This window comes from Anthonomus grandis, chromosome 7 (genome assembly GCF_022605725.1).
Source record: "Anthonomus grandis grandis chromosome 7, icAntGran1.3, whole genome shotgun sequence".
In the NCBI taxonomy this organism is placed as follows: domain Eukaryota; kingdom Metazoa; phylum Arthropoda; class Insecta; order Coleoptera; family Curculionidae; genus Anthonomus; species Anthonomus grandis.
In genome coordinates, this window is record NC_065552.1 from 24,357,299 (window position 1) to 24,385,200 (window position 27,902).

Sequence of the window (27,902 nt, forward strand, 5' to 3'; positions counted from 1 at the left end):
TTAGTACGCCTTTAAAAAACACCCTGAATATATTGTCCACTTGATACTCTATAGATCTTAAGAGAAAGTTTATATACTCAAGGAGGCAATACTTGTCACTTGACTTTTTCAATAAGAAAAAAAAAGTCTTCTTATGTTGTGAGATTTTATATATATTTTAAATAAACATGAGACCATTAGTTTAACAACCTTATAGTGTTATTAATTTCAACCTTTTCAGCCTTAGAATAATTAAAATTGGTCTTATCGGTAGTTTTTCTTCGCAATTCATTCTTCAATTTCTTCTTACATTGAACGTTGATTTAATAAAAATGAAGTCATTAAATAAAAAAAAAATTATGCAGCAAATAAAACAGGTAAGATAAATAAAATATTTTTTCTTATTTAATTTATTTTTAAGGTCAATATTTTATGATCGAACTAATGAAAAATGACGTATTGATGCCATACTAATTTCCTAATAGCGATGCATTCTTCACAAAACCAGCATCATCATCTCGCTATTGAGTCACAATTGGCATTAATAATTTGTTGTTTCATTAAAAGGTATTGAATTTTTTTTTTAAATTAACACTCAAGGCGAGGAACCCAGGGTCGGTGCAACGCGTCGTGTTTATCAATTTAGTCAGTTAATTTTTTTTTATTATTGACCTCGATAAGTTTTATTTTCAAATAAAATCATTTTTTTTTAGCTGAATTGGTATAATGTATTAATTCTAAACGAGCGCTTTTCAATACGAAACACGAAAAACCCCAATTACTTAATGCCCAAAATTCATAAAACAATTGAACCTCGCTCGGTGGCGCCATAAATTATTATGAAAGATGGCGCCGATTACGAAGGAAACTTTAAAAAGATGCGTGCATTTCGAACATTAAAAATATCTAGCGTGCCAAGGGCCATTTTGTTCCTTCTTGCTTTATTCTAGCTTTGTTTTAGTTGCTCCTTTACCTGCTTATACTGTAGAATCCCCACTATCAGTTTTTGTCTTAAGGTTTTCCACAGGATCGGATTAAGAAAACAATACTAGCAATGCCCTTATTAAAAAATGTTATTGCTACAACGTCTTATGCATCATTTAGTTGACTCATATATCATAGCTGCGGTGGCACTGGCATAACCCAACAAAGCTTTCACATTTTAATATTCAAATTAGAAACTAATGTCGTCAAATCCAACCCTGTCTTAATATTATTCGGTTCTTTATTGCCAATTTACATGTATACAGGAGAGAAAAACGGTTGGTCTACAAGAAAAAAAGGCCGACTCTATCAGTTTCGCTTTGTTTTTGAGATTTATGTCAATGGCAGAAAAAGTTTTGACATCATGCAAATCATGCATGTGATAAGAACCGCTAAATGAGCGTAGGAAAAATTTTGATGCCAAACGATTAATTTTGGGGTTTCTTTATTTTTTTTTGGGGTGTTAGCGTGCCTTAAATGTTGAACGTGTTAGGAGCAACATTTATCTTTAGTTAGGAAAATATATTTTTTTTTTGGTTTAGAGCATTTTTGCATAGAAGTCAACAACTTTTTTTGTGATTCATATATGGTACACGCAGGCTAGTATGCTATTAACATAATGTAGTACACTATTGAAATTATTGTGTTAGTCTTTGTTTTTTATATTTTCATGTTTTATTGATATTATCCAAGTATTACTATAAGGCCCGGTTGTACAATGGGCGTTCAACAACAGTTCCGAAACATCTCCGGTTCAGCGAAATTAATCCGTTGTACAATGTTGGTTCAAACGATAACCTGCGGTTCATCTTGAACGTCCAATTTGGAGCGTTCAAAGGGAGTTCAAGCAAATTTTTGAGATTAAATCAATATTTAGTATATCATTTTGATATTTTTTATTTATGTAAATACAGCCGCCTTTCAATAATTATTGTGTTTGGTAAGGTGCTAATTTATTAGTTACTAGGTACCCTAGATTTAGTTTATAAACCATATATATAAAAATAGATCCTATTTGGGAAGATATTACGGATTACGAAAATTTTCTGGAATTAGTAAATAAAATTGAACACCCTAGATAATCACAGATGTACAGGGATCGACTAGATCATTTGAACAGCTAGATTTAGGTTGGAAAAGCAAGCTGTAAGATTCATAGTAGATAGAATTTCTGAACAAATTTCATCATTAATTCAATTAATTCAATAATTAATTCAATTACACTATTTATAGACTTTAAAAATACTTTTAGATCTTAGATAGAATATCGTCAGTATTTTTGCTTTCAATCTGAATAACAATTGATTCTAGAAATTACAATATTTACAATATTTAAGATTGAAAATGATTTAAAACAAGTTAAAAAAAACCTGCCATAGCATCAGTGTCATATTTTGATGTTAGTTCTGTAAGTTGGCTCCCTAATATTTCATGGATATCACTCCTGCTTGTAGTTAATGTTATAAATGTTTGCTTGGTCCTTTTTTATATTCTCATACTTATTTTTAGAAATGTAACAGTTCTAAGGGGCTCTCCGCTTTTCTTGTATTCTATGATTTCCTTGTATTTTTTTACTAAATTAATAAGAACATTTTCTTCTCTCACAGAGAAATTGCTTGCCCTAATTTTTTTCTCCATGCTATAAGCAGGATAAGCAGGATAAGCAGACCCAAACGGTTTGGCAAGCAGCAAGGCGGCACAAAACACTTTTAAACAAACAACACTTCGGAATTTACGGTATTGTTTGTGTTCAAAAAATACTTATAATCGGCAACAGACAAAAAACTAAGTAAATAAATAAATAAAAAGTAAATAAATAAATTAATTTTAATGAATAGGTCAGGTTCTTCTTTTCTTTTTCTTCTTTTTTGTGTGGCCATTGCATACTTTAAATAGAACCTAGTTTAACTAAACTTGTATTGGAACAACACTTGAACCTCTGAACTACGTTCAACGAAGAACTGCAGTTTAGTAGAACTTAAGTTGAACCACTGCTTGTACAACCGGGCCTAAATGATATTTCCTACTATAAGTGGTATCTCCCGTAAGATTATATAGTTACCATGACACAGCAACGGTTCACAGTTTTAAAACCGAATTTCGAGATGTGACACGTATATGGATCACGCGGCCTGGTAAAACAAATCCCTGAGACGCATCCGTGCGTCATATGGAAGTTAACGTATTAAAAGCTGCTCAACTGCAATTACATTCTTTTAACATAAACTTTACTGTTGTAATATCCTTACGGCAAAAATGTAATGGGTTAAGATCGGGCGACCAAGCTGGCCATCTTAGTTCTCCAAAGCTAGAAACTTCCTTATACTGGAATAATTTCCAATAATTTTCCATAAATGATTGTTTCAACGGTCATTTAGTCTTAATTGTTGTACTACTACTAGGCTGTTGAAAATATAACAGTCACATATCAGACAGTTGAGGTTAAAAAATTATTTAAGAATTAACTGAGTTTAACTTGTTCCACTAACAAGAAGTTCATTGCTGATGATTCATGTTCTTCGGTGCTAATAATAAAACTAAAAAGAAGAAGAGAATAAAGCATTTTTGATAAGTAACACATGGTTTTCTCTTTAGCTTCTTCAATAAACAACGTCCAATGGCTTAAGATCTTGAGACCCAGCTGGCCAGGTTTCCAAAATAAGAGATAAGCATATTCGGGAATAGTTTTAAGAAATCTTTCATACGCTATAGTTCCTAAGGCCACATGGTCTTAATAATTGAACAATTTGATTTTTAAAAGCAATAAACTGCTCAAATTCTGAATTTTCATGTACAGATGAATCAAAAAATGTTTGAAATCATAAATTGAAAAACTACCCGAGTAATGAAACAGATTTTGAAAAACAATGATTTAAGTATTATATAAGTAACTGTTTTTTTTTTATAACATCATCAGGATGGTTCATCTTAGATGTTTTGGATAGAGATGAAAAGGAACTGAAAAATGGAGAGTGAATAAATAATAGAGAATGAATGAAGTAATAATGTATAAATAGATATTAAAATCAGAAGAAGAAAGTCAGAGTTCTTGTACCATTTATGTAGAAATACCCCATTTTATTCGGAATTTGTGTATTATTTTCAGAATAAATTTGGAATATGTCACTAGTCTTTTATAAATGATGGACTTTCACGTCACACCAAAAACTCTTTTCTTAACAAATTTAAAGATGAATTACAATTGAAAACAGAAATATTTTAGTAATTGGATAATTTTTTCATGATGATATGGTTTTCGTTCCACTAATAAATTATTCAGTATCTTGACGTTCTAGTCTCAATAAAAAGAGCTGGAGAGAAGAAAAAATAGAGCATTTTTGCGTGGTATTACGCTTTGTCTAAGTGCTTTCCGTATTGGTCAAAGCACAACTGTATAAATATAATTAAAATCTACTAAACCCTTCTCAATCAATTATATTTGGATCTTACATGCATTAACCCATAAATCTCTCTTTGAAATTAAAACTTATAAAAAGAAGCATTACCACCAGCTGTGATGTTTTGAAAACAGATAAATCTTTAAAATAAATGAGGAGAATCAGCAATAATATAAGAAGGTATTATAGACGAGGAAGGCGTATTCTCAAGATCTGGTAATTTTTCAGATATATGTTTCTCTAGGATTGCTTTTGAACATTAGAAGAGGTATTAGCACATAAGAAATAAACCGAACCCAATCAAGACTTGAATTGGTTTCTTTTTTTACTGACCTTCATTAATATCATTAGCAGATGACTTAAATCCTATCTTGGATTGTCTTTTCGGCATACTGAGAATAACGAGGGATACGCTGGATAAATCATTGAAGACCAGGTATTTTCTATAGTATCCATATAATGCTTATAAGTATTCGAGAGTATAGTTTCATTGACATAAATAAGCAGGAATTCCTAATTTTTTTTGGGCTATCAATGCTTCTTAAAACCCGAGGTTTTGGGTGCCTACCATAGAAGAAATCCTCAAAAAGCAAATTTTAGTTAATGAACGATGGTAAAGAATAAAAACCCATAATTGTTGAAGTAATCAAGTGAGAACTAAAAGAAAATGTTATTTTAGTTTTTTTTTCTGTAACACGATTGTTTTCTTGATGATTCACAGGTCAGTTTTTTTAATGTTTCAGGGCTCTAGTTTAGTTCTTTTAGACAATTTGATAGTTTTTTCATCATATTCCGGTACTGCGTACTTTTGTTTCAATACTATGTAAATTCATGACCTATTATTATTATTTAATTTTTTATGATTTTTTTTAAGCAATTTTTGATAACAAGTCATTTTTGATATTTCAAATAATTTTTTCCAGGGTTTTGAATTATTTCTCACTAAGAATTTCGAATCATTAGCTTGTTTTTTAAGGTAGTTCAGTAATTTTTAATGCACTTGAAGCCGTTCATAATTCTTTAGAACAATTTTTTTTAAATTTCAGTTTTTTTTTGAGTTAATTCTAAAAATTATTAGAATGAATCTTTGACTTGTTCTGTACTGTATATTATTGAGTTATTAAGCATGATTTTTTTTATTGTAAAAATGGCAAATAAATTTAGAAAATAGACTACTAACTTTTAATTATTTAAAAACCATAGTTGTCGACGTTTCAATATCTATGACATCATCCTCAGATGGACTAGCATCATCGAGGATGATGAATTGGCTCTATAAAGGATTTAAATTAGTCGATCTCATGAACCAAGAACTCTTTCGTAAGAAAATTATTAATATTATCCCAAAACACAAAAAGGAATAAATTAATTCAATCAAAAATATGTTTGCATATGCACCGTCAGTAAGCTACTATTTAGTCTTAGGATAGAACTAACAAGGAAAGTACCTATTTAGGACTAATTTCCTTGTTAAGCTAAGGTTGCTATCATTACAGACAAAAATGTCAACTACTAATGATCTCTAATTTCCCAAAAGCATCATAGTTAAACCCACTACAAAAATTCCCGTGCTATATATTTTTCTAGGTTGTACTTTTGTCAAATTATTCCTACGCTATATTTTTCATAATTACACAGTGAAAAAACAAAAGCGATATATATTTCAAAGAAAACGGTCTGGCACGGCCGGTAATATTGAAAAGGGTGTTTTCTTTTCTTTTCAATTATTTTCCGTTTTTATGATAAGGCCGCGCCTTTGTGAGAAAAGCGACAGGTGATCTTCCCGGAACTTTTTATTAATATTCTTTGGAAAAGTGTTGTGAAATGGCTGGTTTAACTTCTTTACGTTTTTATATGAAATGCCTTACTGCAGCAAAATCAATAACTTTTCGGTTTTTATTATTAGTTTTATTAGCCTCGTTTTAACACGGTAACCTGAAAAATCCCCCCCGGAAAATTTACTAATTACCCAAAAACCAGCAAGTGATGGCCACAAATCAACGCGATCATTTTTCAACCCTTTAGGGCCATAGATTTAAGTGCTTGGAGAGTTTTTGCGATCGGTAAATAAAGAGATGTTTTTTTTTAGTATTCTTTGTTCTTAATTATTTATTGACCAATTGGAATAAATACTTTGCATAAGGCTTGGTGAGTTTATCGAAAGGCAGAATTGAGCTATTAAGTCTACACGTTTTATCAATTCTCTCTTATTTTTTTTTGGTATTTGGTTGCTCAAGCAATTGCAATAAAAATACAATATTTGGAAATCATCTTTACTTGTAGAATATAACATAAACTTCTTGTTTTGGTATTTTATTGATAGGTATTCAAGTATTGCATTTATCTAGGATATGTTGTTAAATGTGTTTGTTAAATTTCTTTGTGGATTCCTAATTGCCTTGCCTAATAAATAAAAAAATTTAAAAATATATTGAATTTCATTAAAAATTTTTTTTTGTTACCTAAGTGAATTTTTCGGGTGAATTTTGTATATTTTTAGGGGGTTTGGAAGGAACAAGTTTCTACAATTTAACCAGAACTTGGTAGTAAACATTTATTTTTAGTCTCTTTTTTCTCATAGTTTGTTTCTTCCAGGCAATTGCAGGGCTATTTAATAATTATTTCAGGCCTCCTTCCAGGTATTTTTTATTAATAATAGAGTCTTTTGACTTATGATTTTTAATCAAGTAAGTAGTTTTTTAATTTTTTTCCATATAATGGAAATTGTTTCACAAGTACTGGCTGAACTGTCTGGAAAACTTGAAAACGATATCTGGAGCCTCGAAGAAAAAAAAAACAACTTTGTATGCTTGAAAACATGAAAATTATAATCTAACCATGTCTCTAAATTGCCTAAAGTAAAAATCTTGATTTGACTTTAACCACCAAAAACATAGTCAAATACATGAAAAAATTTAAAAACTCGCTGAAGTACTTGGAAAAAATTAAAAAGTGACTTCAGAAGCTTAAGGAACATAAGATAACTTTCAATGCCTAAGAATTAACTTAGTTGATAATATAGTAGTTTCATTACGTGAGAAAAAAAATTTTGCATGCCTGAAAAAATACTTAATTGCATGGAAATATAATATGGACCCTAAAATTCCTTAAAAGAATTACTTTTAACAGCTTAAAATAAATATCACAAAAAATATCACAAAAATTGGCTTAATTGTCTGAAAAAAAAATTAAGCATGTCTCTTAAAAATTCCAAAAAAAAAATGACTTTTCTAGACTCGGTCATTTCTTCTAGGGCATTTTAGGGTTCATAATACTTCTTTTTCATGCAATTGAGTTTTTTTAAGGCAGTTTTCTCATCTTTTTCCAGACCATATGAGTAATTTTGTACTTGGAGTTTTTAAACATTTTCAGGCATTTGAAGATTTCTGAGGTGCAATGCCTTTCCATTTTTCACAGGCACTTCAGTCAATTTTTAGTTCAGACGAACCTAGCGATTTGTACACATAGATTTAAAAGGTTTGCATCTATTAATATTTACCTGTCTGTCGTATTCGTCGCATATTTGTTGACTGCAATTTTGTAGATTTTCCATTTTTGGTTTTAAGTCAAGACAGTTATATTTTACGAGTTTTCGTGAAAAGATGCCTTGACAAGTCTTAAGTAAGATTGACTGTGGAAGAATAGTGACTTTACTTGAAGAAACCAACCTCAAAAGTTTGTTGCTAATAGAGTTGGGGTTCGGCAAAATGATGTGTGTCTCACTTGGAATTGTTATCTCCGGAATAACTCTCTTCATGAGAGACCGAGAAGCGGTAGAAGGTATGTAATTGAGCCGCTCAGAGGAAAAGTGGTATATGTCAGTATTTTTTAATTTTTGAGTTATACCATTAATTATGTTTCTACTGGTCTAATATATTCAGTCGAAAACTGGTATAAGTCAAAATTTTAACTTAGCTAAGATAAGAGTTTCCTAACGTTATTTCTCTCAATATAATGGATTCGTTCGCTGGAATAGTGGTATAAGTCAAGGCACCACGTTGTTCCGATGTCGCGCCAGGTCCTATTAAACTCGCTTTTTCTTGTTTAGTCAGGTTTTTTTAGTGTTATGGTATGTAGTGTGTAGATCAGTTACTGTAGCTAAGAAAAAAGATTTGATAGAACTTCTTCAGAGGATTCCCCCGATTCAGCATCAGTTCTTCCTGGACTTACTGACAAAAGAAGATGCTGTTGACAGTGGTCCATTATCCGATTCTGATGAAGATTAATTTGTTTAATAACTTGTCTTACTCTCCTTACTATAAATTTAGTATGTAAGATAAGTAGTAGTAATGTTTTGCTCTTCAAGCTCTATATTTTTTGAACACTTTTATCAGTAATAGATATCATAGTAAACATACTACAGCTATTATTTTTCTTTGGTTCATCAGTTTTGTGAAATTTGGTTAACTTTTTCGAGGAAAAGTGATATAACTCTCCAAGTTATACCACTTTTCCGCTACCTTTTTGAAAAAAACTTACTGGAAGAAATGTAATTATTGGGCGGCAAAAATGTAATTAATGGGCGCAATCATTAAAAATGCTTACCATATGAAATTTTAGTACAGGGTTATAAATATGTACAAAAATGTAAAGAATATGTTTAATAAAGTGATTTTTTAATTCATCCAGATGCAAAATATCAATTTGCTAAATTTCTACTTTAAGGGAGTTACACCACTTTTCGCTGAACGGCTCAATTAATCAGCAACAGAACCGATATGTTCACTTAACAAAAAAATTCCAACTATCTCAATGCCAGCACTCCAAAGAGATATGCGTGATGCTTTGGGAGTCTACGTAATCGGTATCTACAATGCGGAGGCGAATACTGGCAATAGGTTTTAGGTATCGCCGACCATTAAGAGACTGGTACAATCAACTTAATCGTCAATCTACCAACCCTGACTACAATAAGCACCAAGTTCGTCGACTACAGTGAGTCCACAAGAGCACATTTTACCTGTTTGACCTGCAGAATTTTGCAACACAAAGTTTTTTCTGACAAAACAAGAAGTTGTTGGCGGGTATCATGTCTAATCATCGCACAGAATTAAATTATATTCAAACCACAATAACTGGTGATAGATACATGAGGGAGATTCGAAACCCTTACGTCAGACTATGGCGAGGAGCTGTTGATGAGGCATTCGTTTTTATAGATGATAACGCCCGACCTCACCGTAACAGAGCTGTAAATGAGTATCTGGAATTGGAATGTATCAATCGTTTAGACTGTCCCACACTATCGCCAGACATAAATCCCATAGAACATGCTTGCGAGATGCTTTCAACGGCAGTGGAAGCAGAAACCCATCTAGAACTATACAAGAGCTTGTTTATGCTGTTCGGGAAGGATGACATAATATTGCTCAACGACATAACACTAGAGGTGGAAATACACGGTATTAAAAAGTATTCCAGCACCTTTATTTTTTAAGAAAAACTACGACTTTAATAATTTAAAGTTATATCAAAAAACAACCCTATTTTTTAAATTAAATCTTAAGAGTACTTGTTTTCTCACTTAACACTAATCAATTATTAAGTTTCTAATCTCTTTTCTATTTTTGCCAATAAAAAAAATTCTTTTCAAAATTTTGGGTTATACCAAACCTTTGAATCTATGTGTAACTCTGGCGTCATTAGCTTATCTCCAGGAAATTGAGTAACTTTTTATATAGCATTTTTCAGGCAATCTAAGTAGTTTTGCTTTTATAATATTTCGTGAATATTAATTTTGTATTTTTCACGTCTAGGCATTTAGGTAATTTTTAAAAATTTTTCAGGCAACGTCAATAATAAAATGTAAATTCTGCTGCATTTAAAGTAGGTTTTTATTTCTTTCAGAGAATTGAAGTTCTTACTTTAGAAATTTTAGAGTCATGGTTTATTTCTTCGTGATATAAGAGTCAATTTTTGCATATTTCAGACCTTTAACGTTGTTTTTCCGGGCAGTAAAAGTAATTTTTAGTTGGAATTATAAAATGATTTGTTTCCTCGAGAAAATTGAGAGAATTTTTAAAATTAAATTTCAGGCCTTTCAAAATAGTTTTTTTATTAAATTTCTTTCAGGCAATTGAACCACATTTTATATTTAAAATGTTTCTTTTCAGGTAACTGAGTTAATCTTTTATTTTTTCTGGAGTTGTGTTTATTTTCTTTTTTTTTCAGGCAAAAAAATACAAAAATTGGCTCAATTTTTGTATTTTTTTAAGATATTTTAGGGTCCATAATATTCTTTGATGCAACTGATTTTTTTAAGGTATGTAAAGTCTTTCATTTTTTTCCACGCAATGGAAGAGTTGTTCTATATATCCAAGTTAATTATTTTTCAGTTTTAGATATTTTATTTAATTTTAGTGTTTTCCAAATAACTGGAAGTTTAGTCAGTTTTTATTATTTTTTAATTTTTTTTTCTAGGCAATCGAGATTATATCAGGCATTTAAGAGTCCATGATAAATTTTTTTGTATGCAAATTAAGTTATTTTTTGAGGAATTTTAAGTAGGTTTTTATTTCTTTGATGAAATGAGAGTCGTTTCATACCTGGAATTTTTGAATTATGGTTTATTTCTTCTAAATATAAAAGTAATTTTTTTTAGGTTTTTAAAGTTTTTTTCTAGGCCGTGAAAATAATTTTTTACTAAAATTATAGAATATTTTGTTTCCTTTACAAATATTTAGAAAAATTTTATATTTTTTTCAAGCATTTAAATATATTTAAAAAAAATTTTTTAGACAATTGAATGCAATGAAGCGTTTTTTTCTTAGGTTTCCTAACTGTACTGCCGGCTGAGGCTAATCGGTATAATTTATACAACAATATTTTTATTAAAACTTACTTAATAATAGTTACATGTGAAAAAAAGCCAGCACTAAAATGTTTTACGCTCAGCATACAAAAGTTTAGGCATTGGTAAAACTCCACATATTTAATCCTCAAAAACCTAACCGCCAAATAAAGGGTTGAAAAAAGAAATGGAACGAAGGGCTTCCGTGGCGTGGAAAAGAAATCTCGTGGGTCGACTGGCATCAGGTGCGACTTTAATCGAAAAATCCCGAAGTAATCCCTTAATTATTTTCTTAAATATTCAAAAGTTTTCGACGCCAAGAAAAAGAAAGTCCGCCGAACGGGGTTTATAGCGGTATTAAAAAGTATTAAAGGTTAGGGATACTTTTTTTTAGCACCATCTTTTAAACCCGCGTTTTTTAAGTAGGCAAAAAAAAAACGAAACTATAGGCCCACCTGCTGTTAAAATATCAGATAATTACGCATTAATAACCGTATTCGTATGTAGATTTAGATTACAAAATCAACAAATTTTTGTTGTGGGGCGTTCATATATTTCGTTATTATGCCACCCACTTTTTCCCCCAAAATTATTAAATATGTAGATTCGATCGGACGATAAGATTGTTAAGTACAAAATGTCGTTTCAGCACCCTGTTAGTTTACATTTAAGGGTTTTTATCAGTTTGCTTAATCTACTTATTATATGGAAATATTTTTTAAAATCAGCATTAGAAAAGGATATGATTAAGGGATAGGATTAACTCATATACGATGAGGGCGTAAGGTGGCACATAAATTCGATAAAAATTAGGATATTTTATTTTTCTTTTGAAATATCGTTAAGGTGCGTCTATTTCTCTTTTATTTTCCTGCATTGTTGTATACTTTGATTTTTCGTTGTTGTCAAAGATACTTGTGAATATTCTAAAATTATTCAAAGAATCATTGGTGTCAGCAGCTTAAATATTCACTGAGTATGAACACATGTTTCACTATTATTGCTTGTATAAGATCTGGATTAACAATCAGATTTTTGCCCATCTCATCCTATGTAAGTAATCAGAAGAAACTTGGGGTAAAAAAATGTTTACTAATGACTAAAAATCTTGATTATTTTGCGGCTCTTAAGACTTAATTGATTAATGTTTTACCTTTGTCCAAAATCTTTTCAAGATTATTACAATTGTTTGGTGAAAACATTTATAAAAAAAATAAAAATTGGCTAAGAAAATATGCCAAAAAAATGCCACCTATTAATAAATAAATCAACTCAGGGTCACGTTTTTATCCTCAAACCTTGATGTAAACAGAAGTGGAACTATTTTATGTGATTTCTAAATTGATACATTTTTTCATTGGCAAGTAGTGGTTTTTGTTTCGTAGAAAAGGATTTCAGTTATGGAAACTACACGTATGCCTCTTATTTCGACTGATCAACTCAGAAGAAGAAACTGACAATGTAAATGGACTATGAACATGGCACGTACAGAGCTGGTTTGGAACGAGAGCTGCTAACAATATCATACAACAACTACAAAAAATAAAAATGAACATAGAAACGGTACAAGAGATTAGATGGCAGGAGAGAAGAAACCTAAAAATAAGTAAGACTGTGGGCTTGTTCAGTGTAAATCAGAATGGACGATATAAGTATGGAACTGGTTTCGTCATTAAAGAACAACTTATAAACAGTATTCTGCGTCCTGAACCCTTAAGTGACAAGTTTTGCTAGATACGACTAAAGGTACATTGGTATAACATATCCTTAAGGACGAAGTCACTAAGAACACCCTTTACGACTTACTCGAAGGAACAATAGAAAGCCTGTCTAAATAGGATATAATATTATTATGATTTCAACGCAAAAATAGGCAAAGAACCAATGTCAAACGACAATGGAAAAAGGCTAATAGGACTAGTATCAGCTGACAATATGCGAATAAAATCTACCATGTTCCCTCATAAAGACATCCACAAACAAACCTGGGTATCCAACGAACGACCACGTGACCCGTAACCACATTGATCATGTCGTGGTGGAAACCAGACATGGAAGTACTGTCCTAGATGTAAGAAGCCTTGGAGGAGTCGATGCAGATACAAATCGTTTCCTGGTAAAAGCCAAACTCCAAATCTGAATATCGAGTCAGTAAAGCCTGAATACTAACCAAACCGTACAACGGAACATAGAAAAACTGCATAGTTCAGAAGAACAAAATACGAAAAAGAACTAAAATAGAAAGTTATTGAGTATAAAAATCGATTAAAAAAAACAAGTCTAAACCAGCTTAATTTTTTTAAAATTTCTATAAGGCAATAAGAAACTAAAAATGAAGATATTAGCCTAGATCGGTTCCGATGTTAAAAAGCAATACTGAAGACATAGTAATCAACGAGGTGTTCGTTGATTATCATACAGAAGAACAATCTATAGATGTTTGAAAGGCAGTAAAACAATTAATAAAATCACAGGTTCCTGGATCGGATGACATATCATAAGAACTATTAAAGTACGAAGGTGAATCATTGTACAGGCAATTACAGCAACTAATTAATTTGATTGGCAAGAAGAGGCAATACCAATAAAATAGCAAGAAAGTAATACCAATCCATAAAAAAATGACAAGTCAAAGTGTCTCATGTCTGTGAAATCTCATGCATTAATATGGCCTACAAAATCCTAGCCACTATCTAATAGACTAATCCCATTCGCAGAGAACGTCCTGGGAGAATATCAAGCGGCTTTTAAGAAAATATGCAAAATCTGCTATTGACCAACTTTTTGCACTTAAACACCTACTAGAGAAAGGATGGGAGTTTAACCATATTATCCATTCATAACCTTTTCATAGATTTTCTAAACTTAAAAAACATAGAACTTGAATAAATAATAGACTATTTAATAGTCTTGTGATACGTAGCGAATTAAGACAGAAAAATCCCTATACCCTCTGCTCTTGAATATTGCCCTAGAGAAACTTACCAGGTTGGCAAAAATTCAAACAGAAGTCCTGAATGCCCAAGATCCGAAATTATTGTGAGCATATGCAGATGACATTGACATCATTTGAGACTCTATACCAAAATATAAAAGGTCTCAAGATTAAGGAGGAAAAGACTTAATATTTGTTCATAAACAGATAGGACAGAGCATGAAAATAGACGTCTACAATTTTGAATGAGTGGATCGTTTAAAATATCTGGAAGCTATTACAGCTGATACCGACGTCACAAAAGAAATAAAAGGCAGAATATAAGCCGCAAATTTGTATCTGTTTTTTCTAAACAACTTTTTCAAATCCAAAAGCATCTCAAGAATCTCAAAGGTGAAAGTCTATAAAAGCCTATAAGGCTAATAATCACTTACGGGTGCAAGACATGGAGACTAAGGCTAATGAAGCAAAAAAGAAAATATAAGAAAAGATTTGATAACGACTCTAACAGCAACCAGTATCGCACTAGTTAGCTTTATGGCGACAGTGACATTCTCAAAGAAATCAAGTCAGTGTCTAAGATAGTGTGGACATATAGATAGATAACGAGATAAGAAATTGACGAAACTAATATGTGAGGAGAGACTGTTAGGATAAAGACCACTTGGAAGACCACACCAGAGATAGAAAGCAGTATCAAAGCAAATCGCACAAAAATGATTAATATTAAAGCAAATCCTTCTGGAATCTGATGGGTGACCAGAATAGCTAAAGGTGTATAGTGCAGTCTGCCAGGACCGTTGTAGTAAAAAGTTTTTGATCTATAAAAAAGGTTGCTATTTGAAATTATTGAAAAAACACCTCTTTCTGTACCCTAAATTTTCAAATATATACAAAATAAAATAATCAAAAATTAGAATTGGATTTCGTAATACAATAATCCATTGGACCATAATTTTAAGGTCCAAGTCTTCCTTAAAATTATGCATTAAGTTGACTTTGCAGACAGTTGTCATAAAAACATTGTGTAGTACATCAAAGTATACAAACGCAACTTAATTAACGCATCTAACCCTTTTTTTAACAAAAAATGCCTATTTTTTATCGAACTTATCCCACGCTTGTTGTATATCACATACATAAAAAAATAGCTAAACCATCTACAGTGTGTTTGCTCTAAATACAATTCTTACAATAAATTAAAATAAAACTGAAAAAAAACAAAAAAAAATTAAATAAAACTCTGAAATAAAAATACTAAAAGTACCACTGTGTGTAAATTAATATAACTGTAATAAATATAATTCATAATAATTTTTTTTGTAGTTGCCTGTATTAACATTTTTAGTTTAAAGTAAAAAAAAAACAGGCAACCACAAAAAAAACAAAAACAAACCAAAAATCAAAATTAACGTTCCATGTTGCATTTATCCACAAAAATCTAAATGCGACTTGGAAAAAACAAAACCAAAAAATAACCAAGTGTAATACGTACATGGCTTACTTTGGACGTGTGAGTGCGCAAGCTCGACTCGGTCGCGAAGCCCTTTCCGCAGATGTTACAGTGGAAGGGGCGATTTTTTGCCCTCTCCACTTGCGCGTCGTGGTTGCGCAGGTGCTGCTGCAGGTTCGACAGCTGGATAAATGCTCGACCGCAGTCCGGTAGATGGCACTTGTATGGCCGCTCGCCTGGAAAATAAAAAGTCAGGTTAAAAAATAATAATTGAAATTTGGAAGTTGATTCTTTTTTTGCAATTAATCTCTACTATTTACGAGAAGAAGGTAGATTTAGATTATTAGTAATAGTAAACAAATGTACCTGTTTGATGAAATAAATAAAATTGTTTTTTTTTGTGTTTAGCTTCGAAGGCCAAAATTCCTTACGTTATCCTATTAAAACAATGGCATAGTATGGCACGGTTTCATATGAAACACAACCTTAATGAAATTCTGAAGCACCCTGGAGTCCAAGAAATCTGAGACATTCATGACATCATTTAGGACGAATACTATATTAGGAGTCTTTCAGGCTCTCAGTCTTTCTCTACAACAACCTTATGAACCTCTAAAATCATCCTCTTCTAAACCTGTTCATTATTTCCAGCAACTACAATTATAGTGTAGTCTGCAAAAAGCATAAATTTGATGGGACTAAATAACTATCTTTATGGAACCTGAATATCTAAAAGAATTTCAAATCATAATATAACTTCAGTTAACATACACTAAAAAACTTTTTTTTTGTCATAAAGAATGCAATAAAAAACCTAAAACCATCCTAATTAACGACATGAAAAACAATTCCAATGGCCCTAACTTCTAAATTATATCCACTATTGAATAAAATGTAAATAAATGTATGTGTATAAAATAAAATGTATTTGTATAAATGATTCATTTCTATTGGGAATTCCTGATCCCTCAAACTCATCAAATGGTGTTTATTAGATGATTTTAACTCTACTTGATCAAAAGTTATCGACCAAAAACTTCGAATTTGACGTAGCAAGATCCTACTAACGTGAAGAAATGTTGCAATGGCCATATATTGACACAATCATAAAAAATTAAATTGTAGTTTATAAACAACGAACTGATTTATCTCTTGTTAGAATAGTCATACCGTATAGTATCTACCCATAAAGATATGAGTTATTGTTCAATCCTTGCGTCTTTTCAAAAGACATATTTTCTAATAATTAAAATAATTGCAAAAGGGTTAGGTTTAGAGTCTTAAGTGATAAAAACAAATATATTGGGGCTAACCATAACTTGTTAGAGAGTATTTATTCAATAATAGTAAAAAATTAATATGTATTTGGTAAGCAATGATGTACATTATTTCTGTGTGAAGCACTAATACTGTAGATAATCTATCACCAAAGATATGAGCTACTCTTTAGTCGTAGTAACTTTTCAAGGGATATATTTTCTAATGATTAAGATATTTTTTATTAGAAGAGATTAGGTTTAGACTATTAGTAAGTACTCAAAACCAGTATTTTAAAGCAAATAATATATCACCCAATAGTGTTTATTAGATGATTTTAGCTCTATTAGGTCAAAAGTTATCGATCAAGAATTTCGACTTTAACGTATTGAGGTCTCACTAACGTGAAGAAAACTTGCGAAGGCCATAACTTTTGAAGTATTGATACTATAAAAAAATAAATGCATTTGGTAAATAATAACGTAAGATATCTCTAATTTGAACACTAATACTTTGGATCGTCTATCAATAGAGATATGAGAAACTCTTCAACCCTGGCGACTTTTCAAGTGTCACATTTTTTAATAATTAAGACATTTTCAAAGAGATTCGTTTTAGAGTCTTAGTACTCATAACCATGCCATAACTAAGAAACTGTTGATGTTATTCTAAAAAAAATTGAATGTATTTAATAATCAACGAAATCATCTATATTTGGAATACTAATAATGTAGATCATCTACCACCTACTTTTAAAACCTGGGGTCTTCTCAAAAGATATATTTTCTAATATAAATAGATATATTTCCTAGTAGATACTTATAACCAATATTTTAAAGCAAATAATAACTCAACAAATAGTGTTTATTCGATGATTTTAGCTGTATTATTTCAATAGTTATTGACCAACAACTTCAAGTTTAATGTAGTGAGGTCTTACTGAAAACTTGCAATAGTCATAAATAACTTCTAAATTCTTGACACTATTAAAAAATAAAAATGCATTTGGTATCTCTATTTCGAACACTAATACTGTAGATCAATACATATATGAGAGAATCTTCAATCCTGGCGTTTTTTGAAAAGACATATTTTCTAATAATTGCTATGTTCTCAAATAGGTTAGGTCAAGAGTTTTAGTGATAATAACTAGTATTTTAGGGCTAATCAGAATTTATCAAATGGTGTTTATTTAATGATTTTAGCTCTATCGACCAAAAACTTTAAGTTCAACTATTAACATTATTATAAAAAAATAAAATGTAATTGGTAAATAGTGATGTGATTTAACTCTATTTTGAAAATGAATATTGTAGATCATCTATCAACATAAGATATGAGCTAATTTTTAATGCTGGCGTCTTTTCAAGAAACTTATTTTCTATTAATTGAGATATTTTTTAAGGGGTTAGGTTTAGAGCCTAAGTGATATTAAGGAATATTTTAGGACTAACCTTTACTTAAGAAATTGTATTTATTTAATATGATTTAAGGCTTATTAAAAGTTATCAATAAAAAAATTCGAGTTTAACGTAGCTGACGTAGTAACGTGAAGAAAAATTTAAATTGCCCTAACTCCCTAAACTATATTGCAGATTACCTACCGACAGAATTATAAGCCGCCTTTAAAGAGATAGTTCAGAGTAAAGTTAACTAATTCAGTATTTAAGAGTTATACCTAATAACATAGAGTCGATCATAGTTAATTAAATAAAGTTTATTTCATGATCCTGTAGTTTTTGTGCGCATTTTTTAATCTAATTTGGGCCGATTAACCGTCCGTAACGATTTATAGTTCCAAGTAAAAAAAATCTATATCAGACAATATCAGACAGCTGATATTCCCGATAGCAAAGCAGCAGAGCGAGGGACGGTTCATTCTTCAATTAAAATTAAAAAATTAGACCCCTTTTTTTGCCCAAGAAACCATATGGTAAGAAGAATAATTGTTCCTTATTTCGATCGAGGTACACCTTTACTCGTGTTTTTAATGTAAAATACATGTTGGATGAACATTTTAAATTCAGGGGCGTAGGCAGTTTAATATAGAAATTAAAAAAGGATCATTTCCAGAAAGGATTGGCCTGTCCGAAGAAGTAAAACCATCATAAATGCATCAATACTTCATGTTGTTTAAGAGATCAAGATAGAGTTTTTAAAAAGAAAATAATTTTTAGGAATCTAATAACGCCAAAGAAGCATGCTACGGTCAAACGAATCCCTTCTCATAAAAATGCCTTTTAAATTAAAATACTATATATAAGATTGTAAAAGGAATCGATATCCAATCGCCGGAAATTTATCTTTTTTAATAAAGATTTTGATTCTTATAATGCCCCCGCGACGAGAGTCCGAAAGCCAGCGGAGTCGAAATTAAAAAGTCCGGCAGAAATTAAAATCATCGTCGGGCGAAAACTTTTTGCGATTAACATTCTTCGTTGACTTGACGTGTTGGCCTTTTTAATAAAAGAACTTTTTAGCCGCGACATTTATTTTCTCTTCGTGTAAAAAACTTTTTGTTTGGCAATTTTTCTTTTTTTTTTAATTGATAATTCAAAGCAGTAACTCCCGTTCAAAGGGAAAAAATCCGAGATCCGAAACAAATTACAGGCATTTAAATCTGTTGGGGCTATAAAACATAAAAATAACCCCGCATGTGATGATAGACTTTGATAATGATAAGTTACAGCCCAAAGTGGCGGACTTAAGTGTACCACCTGTCTGTCGTTCTTCGTGGTTAAAAAATCGTACCGCTCAAGATACGGAATTAAAAAAAAATCGAATTTATGTACGGTTTTTGATAAGCTCCGTTTCGAAGGGGACAGGTGTATGTAAGAGCGTAAGTACCTGAATAATTTAACTTGTGGGTGGACTAATGAAGATTAAAGTGGCGTAGAAAAACTTGTTTAAATTAAAAGGAGTTTAAGAAAATCCAGTTAGAAACATTTTCTGATAAAAATCATTCAAATACTCTCTGATACTAGGAAATAGCTTTTTATAGGTCCTGTTGAAGTTAGTGAATTTTTCTTAAATCTTTCTCATTAATAGAGATTAATTTTAATTTAGAAATAAAAAAGAAAGTTATTTAATTAATTTTTATTAAATTATTAAAACTTATTTTTTTCAAAAATGTTAGAGAAAAGAACAGAATTTTTAAATAAATCCATAATTTAAGTAGTTTAAGAAAAAATCTAAATTATGAATTTTTCTTAATGAGAAGCGCAAGAGTAATTAAACAACTTAGACCAGATATTAAGACACTCAAAAGTTCTGAGTTGGAACATCCCTGGCTTAATCACTATAAGGAATAAAGCGATTTGGGTAGGAAAGAGAAAAAATATCCCAGTCTGAGTTCTTCGTATTGTTTATTAAAACTATATATTAAAATGTTATTAATCAAATAATTCAAATTAATTTATTTATCGTTGGAACAATTTTTTTTGCTTTTCTATCCCTTTTTTGTGTCCTTTCATCATTATTTAAAAAAATCATAGTTTAAACAGACGCGACATAGTTTCTTATATTAACATTATAAACCCTAATTTTTATGGAAAATGTTGGAAAAAATTAACTTTATCTTTTTTTTTAAATTATGAAAAAAATGTGTATGCATAATTTAAATGAATCTGACATACTCTTTATTATTTATATTAAATACTAAATTTTTTTGCGAAAAAAATAGCATCTTAGTACATCATTTGCTATAATACCCGCCAAAGTCTGTCGCAAGTCAGGTTGCAAAATGGTGAGGAGGAGGAGGAGTAACAACTCGTTAATCTGGACCGAATGTTAGGACTTCTGCTACGACACAGCGAAGGAAAGCTCTAAGAAAAAGACACTCGACCCTGCAAGCTAGGGGTTGAAGAATCAGGACGATCTTCTGGTACTTGTCAAAAGAAATATACGGTTAAAGAAATCAGTTTTTAGCCTTAGAAATTCAGATGGAATAAAAAAAGACAACAAACGCAAAAAAAACGGACTGTAAATTATGGAACTTGGAATGTGCAAGGTAACTCTAGTGTTAGTAACGGAAACTAAATAAAAGGGACAATTATTAGAAAGGCCCGGACACTATGATCAATTCTTTAGTGGTGAAGGAAAAGATAAAAAAGATAAAAGGAGTTTCGATCATGATAAAGAAGAGACTCGTGACTCGTGAAGACTGAAAATTCATAACATCGTAGGAAGGCATCAACGAACGTATATAAAGATGAATTTATGTAGTCACACAGTAACAGAATACTAACAACAATTGGAAATGCAAGAGAAATAGTATTGGTTTAAGATCTAACCGGCAGAATCGAAATAAAAATGGTCATCGATTGTGGAATGCTACTAACAACAGTTTGCGAGCAGAATAAGCTACTAATCGTCAATGGATTTTACCCACATTTTATGATTCATAGATATATATGAATTCAAGAAAGGCAAAATCTGAAAACAATAATAGACTCTCAGAAGATAAAGCTTAATGTACAGAATGTTAGAAGTCTACAGAGATGCAACATGTGGAAGCGATTACTACTTGCTGAAAATAACTTTCCCAGTGCAATAAATAATGAAAGCATGTTTCTTTTCATGCGGTTAAAAAACGAAGAAAATTAGGTTGAATCTCAATTGTCCAAAAGATGACATCTAAACTAAAGAACCAAGAAATAGGAGATACATAAAAGTATTATCAACATACTAAAGACTGTCTTCATGAAGCAGCAAGAGCAACACTGAGATACCAAGAAATAAAGTGAAAACAATATGCACATCTTGGCAGAATTGACCAAAAATGGAACAAACAAACTGTATATTATACAATATCATGCAATCCTACTTCAAAAATGACTGTACCCAAAGAATAAAAAATATCATTAATTGCAAAAATCCATAAATAAGGAAACAAAGAAGATTGGGATAACTATAGAGGGATCGTCGTTACTAGTATGTTAAGCCGATAGAAAAAAGCTCGCATTTAATCAGAAAATACATTACGGATATGAGGTCCACATATGTGGATGTCAAAGCACCATACGATAGTGTTCCTGAAAACCAGCTATGGCAGGCTCTTGAATAAACAAATATTAATGCGACTCTCATTATAGCGATAAAAGACCTCTACAATGAGACCACGGGATAGGTCGAAATGTGCATGCAAATATCAAATAGATTCAGAACCATTGCAACCTAACCCAACCCAACCCAACCCAACACCAGGGACTTAATCAGGGGTGCTACCTATTACCCACCTTATTCAAGATATACTTAGACCAGACACTTAAATCATGCAAAAATAAAATGTAATCCCATGGGCATCTTATTAAACAACGCCACACTATATATCATTTGCAGATGATTAAACAGTGGTAACCCAGGAATATATGGCAAGGAAGCTGATCAAGGAATAATAAAAACTGGGGTCTGGAAGGCAATATGTCTAAAACAAATTCGTATTGGTGGCGTACGGCAAAACCTGATACTAGAGGATGGTCAATGTATAAAAAATGCCCAAGCTATTCATACTTGGGCATGAAAATCACGAATGATCGAATACTGGACAGGGTAAAACGTTTAAGGAAAGAAAGCCACAGCTATGATGAATGGTATGCTCTATAAGCAGAGAAAGCTATAAGCAGAGAAAGTTAAACAGGATAATAAAAAGTATTGTCAGGTACAATATTGAGGTTTGGCAGATCAAGAAAAGAAATTACAGACAGCTAAAACCTATGGAAATGGTGTACTAGAGTATGTAATGCACTACTGGAGGTGTGCAGCAGGAAAATCGAGAATTGATAGTGTTACCAACGAAAGAATAAGACAAATTATGGGGATTTTACATGATTTAGTTTACGATCTAAGGACTAAACAACTCAAATGGTAGGGCTACGTATGGATGTCTGAAGAACGACGCCCCAAGCAGATATTAGAGTTAACAACTTAGGGAAGACGAAAGCGACAAGGACCGAGAAAAAGCTGGAGAAAGAAGATATGAAGATCATCATAGGAGAAGGGAGCAAAAGCTTGGAGTAAGATTACTTCAACTAACTGAAAGACATGAAAAATGTATTAAAAGTAATTATTTCGACGTTTAAAACACGTAAAATTAACTTAACTTTGCCAATTGAAAAATTATTTCAAATCTTTGAATTAATGCATAACTTAAGCGGACATGACATGATTTTTATTATATATATCATAAAAATTCAGATAATTAAAAAATTTAAAAAGAATAAATAGAATACTTAAATAAATGCATTTTTAAATGTTTATCTTATAAATTTTCTAAACTATTAAAAAGATAATATAAGCAGGGTTTCCCATATTACACATTACCAAGAAAAGTATTGATATGACAATTATTTTTAAATTATCGTTTTTTCTTGATGCAGGAAATATTAAAACAATATTAAGCAAATATTTGTCCCCAAAAAATTGTGCTCAATCATTTTTTGCATAACTTTTTATGATGATAAATGCATAACTTTAATGTGCATGTAATACGTATTTTTTAATTTAATTTATTTGATGTGCAGTCCAATGTTTGGCTAAATTTGAAAAAAAAAATTTTAGATTATTAGTGACAGTACAAAAATAGCAATAAGTCAAAAAGCATTTTTTTATAAATTTTAATATTTTAAATTTAAAAGTAAATTGATTTTTTAAAATCCACCAATTGACTGTAAGAACTTGGAATAAAATTATTTAAGACGCCTAAAAGAAATGTTTGTATTTTATATCTTAATTAAAATGAAAATTTTTTACATTCCCAAAATACGTAAAAAATACGTCAAATGTTCACATATCACAAAGACATAGAAGCTATTTTCAAAACCTAGCCTCGAATTAATTTTAAATTAAAATGAAAACTACTATAGAAATCTGAAGTAAAAAAAAATACTTCAACTGTCTTAAAGTTGTAAAAAACTACTTTTTTTTTGTGGAAACCCAAAAACTCGAATGATGTTTTCCAGAAGTGAGGAGAAATGCAACTTCTAAATAAAATGTTTAAAATAATGTCTGAAAATAAGAGCTGTAAATAATAAAATACTGATATATTATTTCCTTTTACTATTACAACTAAATTTAAAAACACCGACATTATCGACCCACATAGAGTAAAACTTAATTAAAGACCTTTATTGATTACATTACTATCTATACTAATATATTTAGTGAAATTATATGTAAACTACATCCTAAATAAGTGCTCATTCTTATTCTGTTTTACAAAAAAACACAAACCGTCAAAAGAACTTTAAAGCGGAAGTATTTGTCAGAAGATTTTTTAAACTTTTTTTTGGGCACATCTTGTAAACGCGGCCAAAGGGGTTAAAAATGTTTAAAAAAAAACGAGTCGAAGAAGAAGTGACTTGTACAATCATTCCGGCTGCCGCCCGACATATGCCGCGTTTAAAAACAGAAAAAAGAACGAACGAAAAAAATTAACCAAGACAGGAGAAAAAAAAGGGAAAAACAAGTGAAAGCTGATGTACTGACGACGCGACCATGTGGGTGAACTTCAATTGTTTTCTGTTAAAAGTTATTTAAAAGTCGGACCGGGGTAATATATAATTAAGGTATTAAAAAAAGGGCCGGGAGGAAGTCGGCATTTTTTTAGGCCTTCGGGAATACGTCCGGTAATTGCTTATTTAAGAAAAATGGGGTCCAGTAATATTTATTGCCAATGTGTGTCGTCTTAGGGGTATTATTGAGAAAATTGATATACGCACATGTTCTGTTACGCTGTTTACACAATTTAGGTCAACGACTTTATTTAAGGGATCTTTGATTTTTGTGTATCACTAATAAAATAACGTATTTTTTTATGTTGTTATGTTATGAAATATATATTTATATATGTATTTTAAAATAGCTACAACACTTTTGTGCCACTTTGTATGTAATTTTTGACTGGGAAAAATGTGTTTTCTTCTATGTAAAGTCCCTAAGTCCCTATAATCAATAGTTTTCGAGTAAAACTTTTTTAAAGCTGAAGCAAATAGTTGGAGAGCTACCAAAGTAAGTCGAATATAGTTTGGAATCTATTTAAAAAAATGCAAAATTTAGCAATAATTAATAATAAAATAAATCAAATTTGCGTAAAAGATGTAAAAAAATCTTGCTGGCGATGTGTCTCAAATCTGAAATTAGCCAACAAAGATTTTAGAAGTTGACACGTAGAAACTTCAATTTTTAATTTTTTTTTTAAGAATGCATATTCTAAATGGACTTTTCAACATTTATATTAAAAAGTGTATCATCAAAAGAAAAAAAAAATCAAATTTTTAGCAAAAAACAAGTTTTAAATAAATGCATAATTTAAATGGGCTTGATAATTTTTTAATATTGAAACTCGAACTTTTCAAGTTTACAGAAAAACTCACATTTTTAGAGAAATTTAGCAAATTTAAATGCTCTCCCGATTCTGTTTTTGAATTTTATGAAGAATTTTGGGAGAAATACTGAGTTTTGAAATACATGCATAGTTTAAATGCACACAATACAAAGATCTGTCTTTTTACGAAGGCACAGAAAATCCTCAGAAGTGCACGCAGGGATATATCTTCTCCCCACATCCGTTACATTAACATTTACTTTGAAAACATATTTTAAGAAGCTTTCGAAGGACAATTAGGCATCACAATAAATGGCACATGGATTAACAATATATGGTAGACAGATGACACAGTCAAAATTATAAGAACAGTCTATAAAAAATTATAAGAATAGTACAGAATTTTAAAATACATGCATAATTTTAATGCATTTGATAACTTTTTTAATAATATACTTCGAAATTCACTTGCTTAATGTGTTTTTGTTAAATATAGTTTAAAAAACTACTTTAGAAAATCGATTTATATATTTGGTTGACATTTAAATATATATGTTTTTATTACTTATTTCTTATAGTTTAGACTCTGACAGAGCTTATCACGCTCTTGCGAGTCTCATCTTCTACTCACTATTTATACTTCAAAAAAGAGCGATTCGTATCTCTATAGACGCTTTCTGTATGGAATAGAATATGTCGTGAGTTGTTTTGCACTTGTTGTAAAAACCTAACATTTTAGCACTGTATTCCCTATTTATCTTACAAACTGCAGCTGACAGTCAAAAATCATTTAAATGATGAATTATAAGAGAAAATTCTGTTGGTACTTAGCTCACTTACAATTTTAGATTGCCTATACTACACGGTGCGCAAATAAGAATGTTATTGGTTTATATGGATAAAAAAATCTTAAACCACATTTTTCTTGAAATTAGATTAATAAACTTAAAAACTAAAAATCTAAACTAAAAGTCATTAGATTTAAGAAAGTTTTAAAGAAAATATTGGTCTTAAAAGCTTGTTACACCGTGGATGAATATTTTAATGTTACTAGTTGGAGATACTAATTCACTTTTTGATAAAATTAGTGTATCTTATTATTGATAAGTTTTATTTTTTATGTATTTTAAGGTTGTTGAATTTTCAATGGATGCAACTTTTAACGCATACAAAATGTTTAATGCATATAACATATATTCATGCAACTTTTTCTTCTATATAGTTAAGGTCATATTTTGTCTTTTTCTAGATGATCGAATAAATTTTTGGTCCTTCTTAAATAATCATAAATACATTTCTGGCACACTAAGAATAATTTGTTTCTCAGGCAGTCGGTTACCAAAATCGAAATTATTTTTTTCAGATTTTTAATGAAACTTTTTCTTTTTCGCATTGTCTTACTTAAATAAACAAACAAATGAATTCAGATACTTGAAAGAAACAAAATCTAGGTTTAAGAGCCTAGAAGAAATAAAACTTACGTCAATTGTAGGGAAAGCATAAGAAGTAGCTGCCTACGAAAAAAATAAATAAAAAAACAAACTGCCTTAAAGAATTAAAGTGCCTGTTTCTAACAAATAGGAAATAATACACATTAAAAAAATGTATGCAATGCATAAGTATTCTTTGCAAAAATCATTTAATCTTTAGGGCCTGGCAGAACTTTATAAAAAATTAATTCATTATTAAGTTTTTGAAATAACCTAAATAATAATAAACACACATTTTTACCTTTAAAATAATTTTTAATATGCTGTATATTGTCAAATATAATGAAAACGACAATCATAATAGAATATGGCGCCCATAAAAAAAGTAAAAGTTGATGATATCCGTTCAAAGACGGAAGATAGTATTATTAGTTTTAAATGATTTTTAATATTCCATGATTTATTAGTATTTGAAATATATTGATTTGAATTATATTTTAATAATTCTTTCATTTAGATGTGTATTTTTTGATGAAAAAAATCGCATTTTTTTTTCATTTAACCGCTATAAAACCAACAAAACAAAGGCAGACAACATAGCACATACTGTCAGGAAGGTTACTAAACTCCCCAAACCCGATAATAGTTCAACACGCATAAAAAATGCATTTTCTGCTCCCCATACGTGCACACTTTTCTACTGCACACATCCACCCAGATCAAAGTGTCAATACACCACCCTCCATCCCCCCCTCCTCACTCCCACAAACGAAAGGGATGATGACTTTTGCACCCTATAGTGTGTATGTATGGGTGTGTGAGTGTGTGCGCTTTCCAAAACTATATACCACCCTGATGAAGTATATAGGCGCCTGGCCAAAGCCCCTCCCTTGCACATATTATACGTCCCGTAACACATCACCCTCTACCGCACCCACCCTCTGGGGGGGTCGTATAGATGCAACTAGGGGGTGGGTGGGTGGCGGCACTGTACTGTGTGACGGCCACCGGTCTCCGCCGCCATGTTGAAACTGCGAATTATTGCGTAAAAATAACGCGAAATGCATTCCTATATCGATCGTTTGTGGGGGGGAAGAGGGTGATATAAAGGGGGGATATATTGCGAATATCGGAATGTTTGTTTCTATATAGATATATGCATGTATGGAGTATTTCAAATTTATTATTAACATTTGGCACCGCGATGATAATGGTTTTGTTTAATTAAATTCCGGGCTTGGGTGGGTTTCATTGTGATTTTATTTTTTCTTTTAGAGTGAGGGGAGCTATATTAATGATTGGGCTTAAAGTGAAATTTTGAATATGCCATGTTATTATGAAGTCTCCTATAAA

General features: G+C 30.8%; 1 protein-coding gene across 6 annotated transcripts in view; it reads right to left on the minus strand.

Moving 5' to 3' along the window:
* The window catches only part of LOC126738923 (zinc finger protein 135-like), a 231,375-nt gene that overhangs the window by 51,813 nt on the left and 151,660 nt on the right, over nt 1-27,902 (minus strand). For 5 of the 6 annotated variants that reach the window (XM_050444410.1, XM_050444409.1, XM_050444408.1 and 2 more), the window contains exon 5: nt 15,582-15,775. In XM_050444410.1, coding sequence (XP_050300367.1) covers nt 15,582-15,775 — 194 coding nt within the window. The remainder of the gene's footprint in view (nt 1-15,581; nt 15,776-27,902) is intronic. The other variant, XM_050444407.1, reaches the window with a different exon arrangement.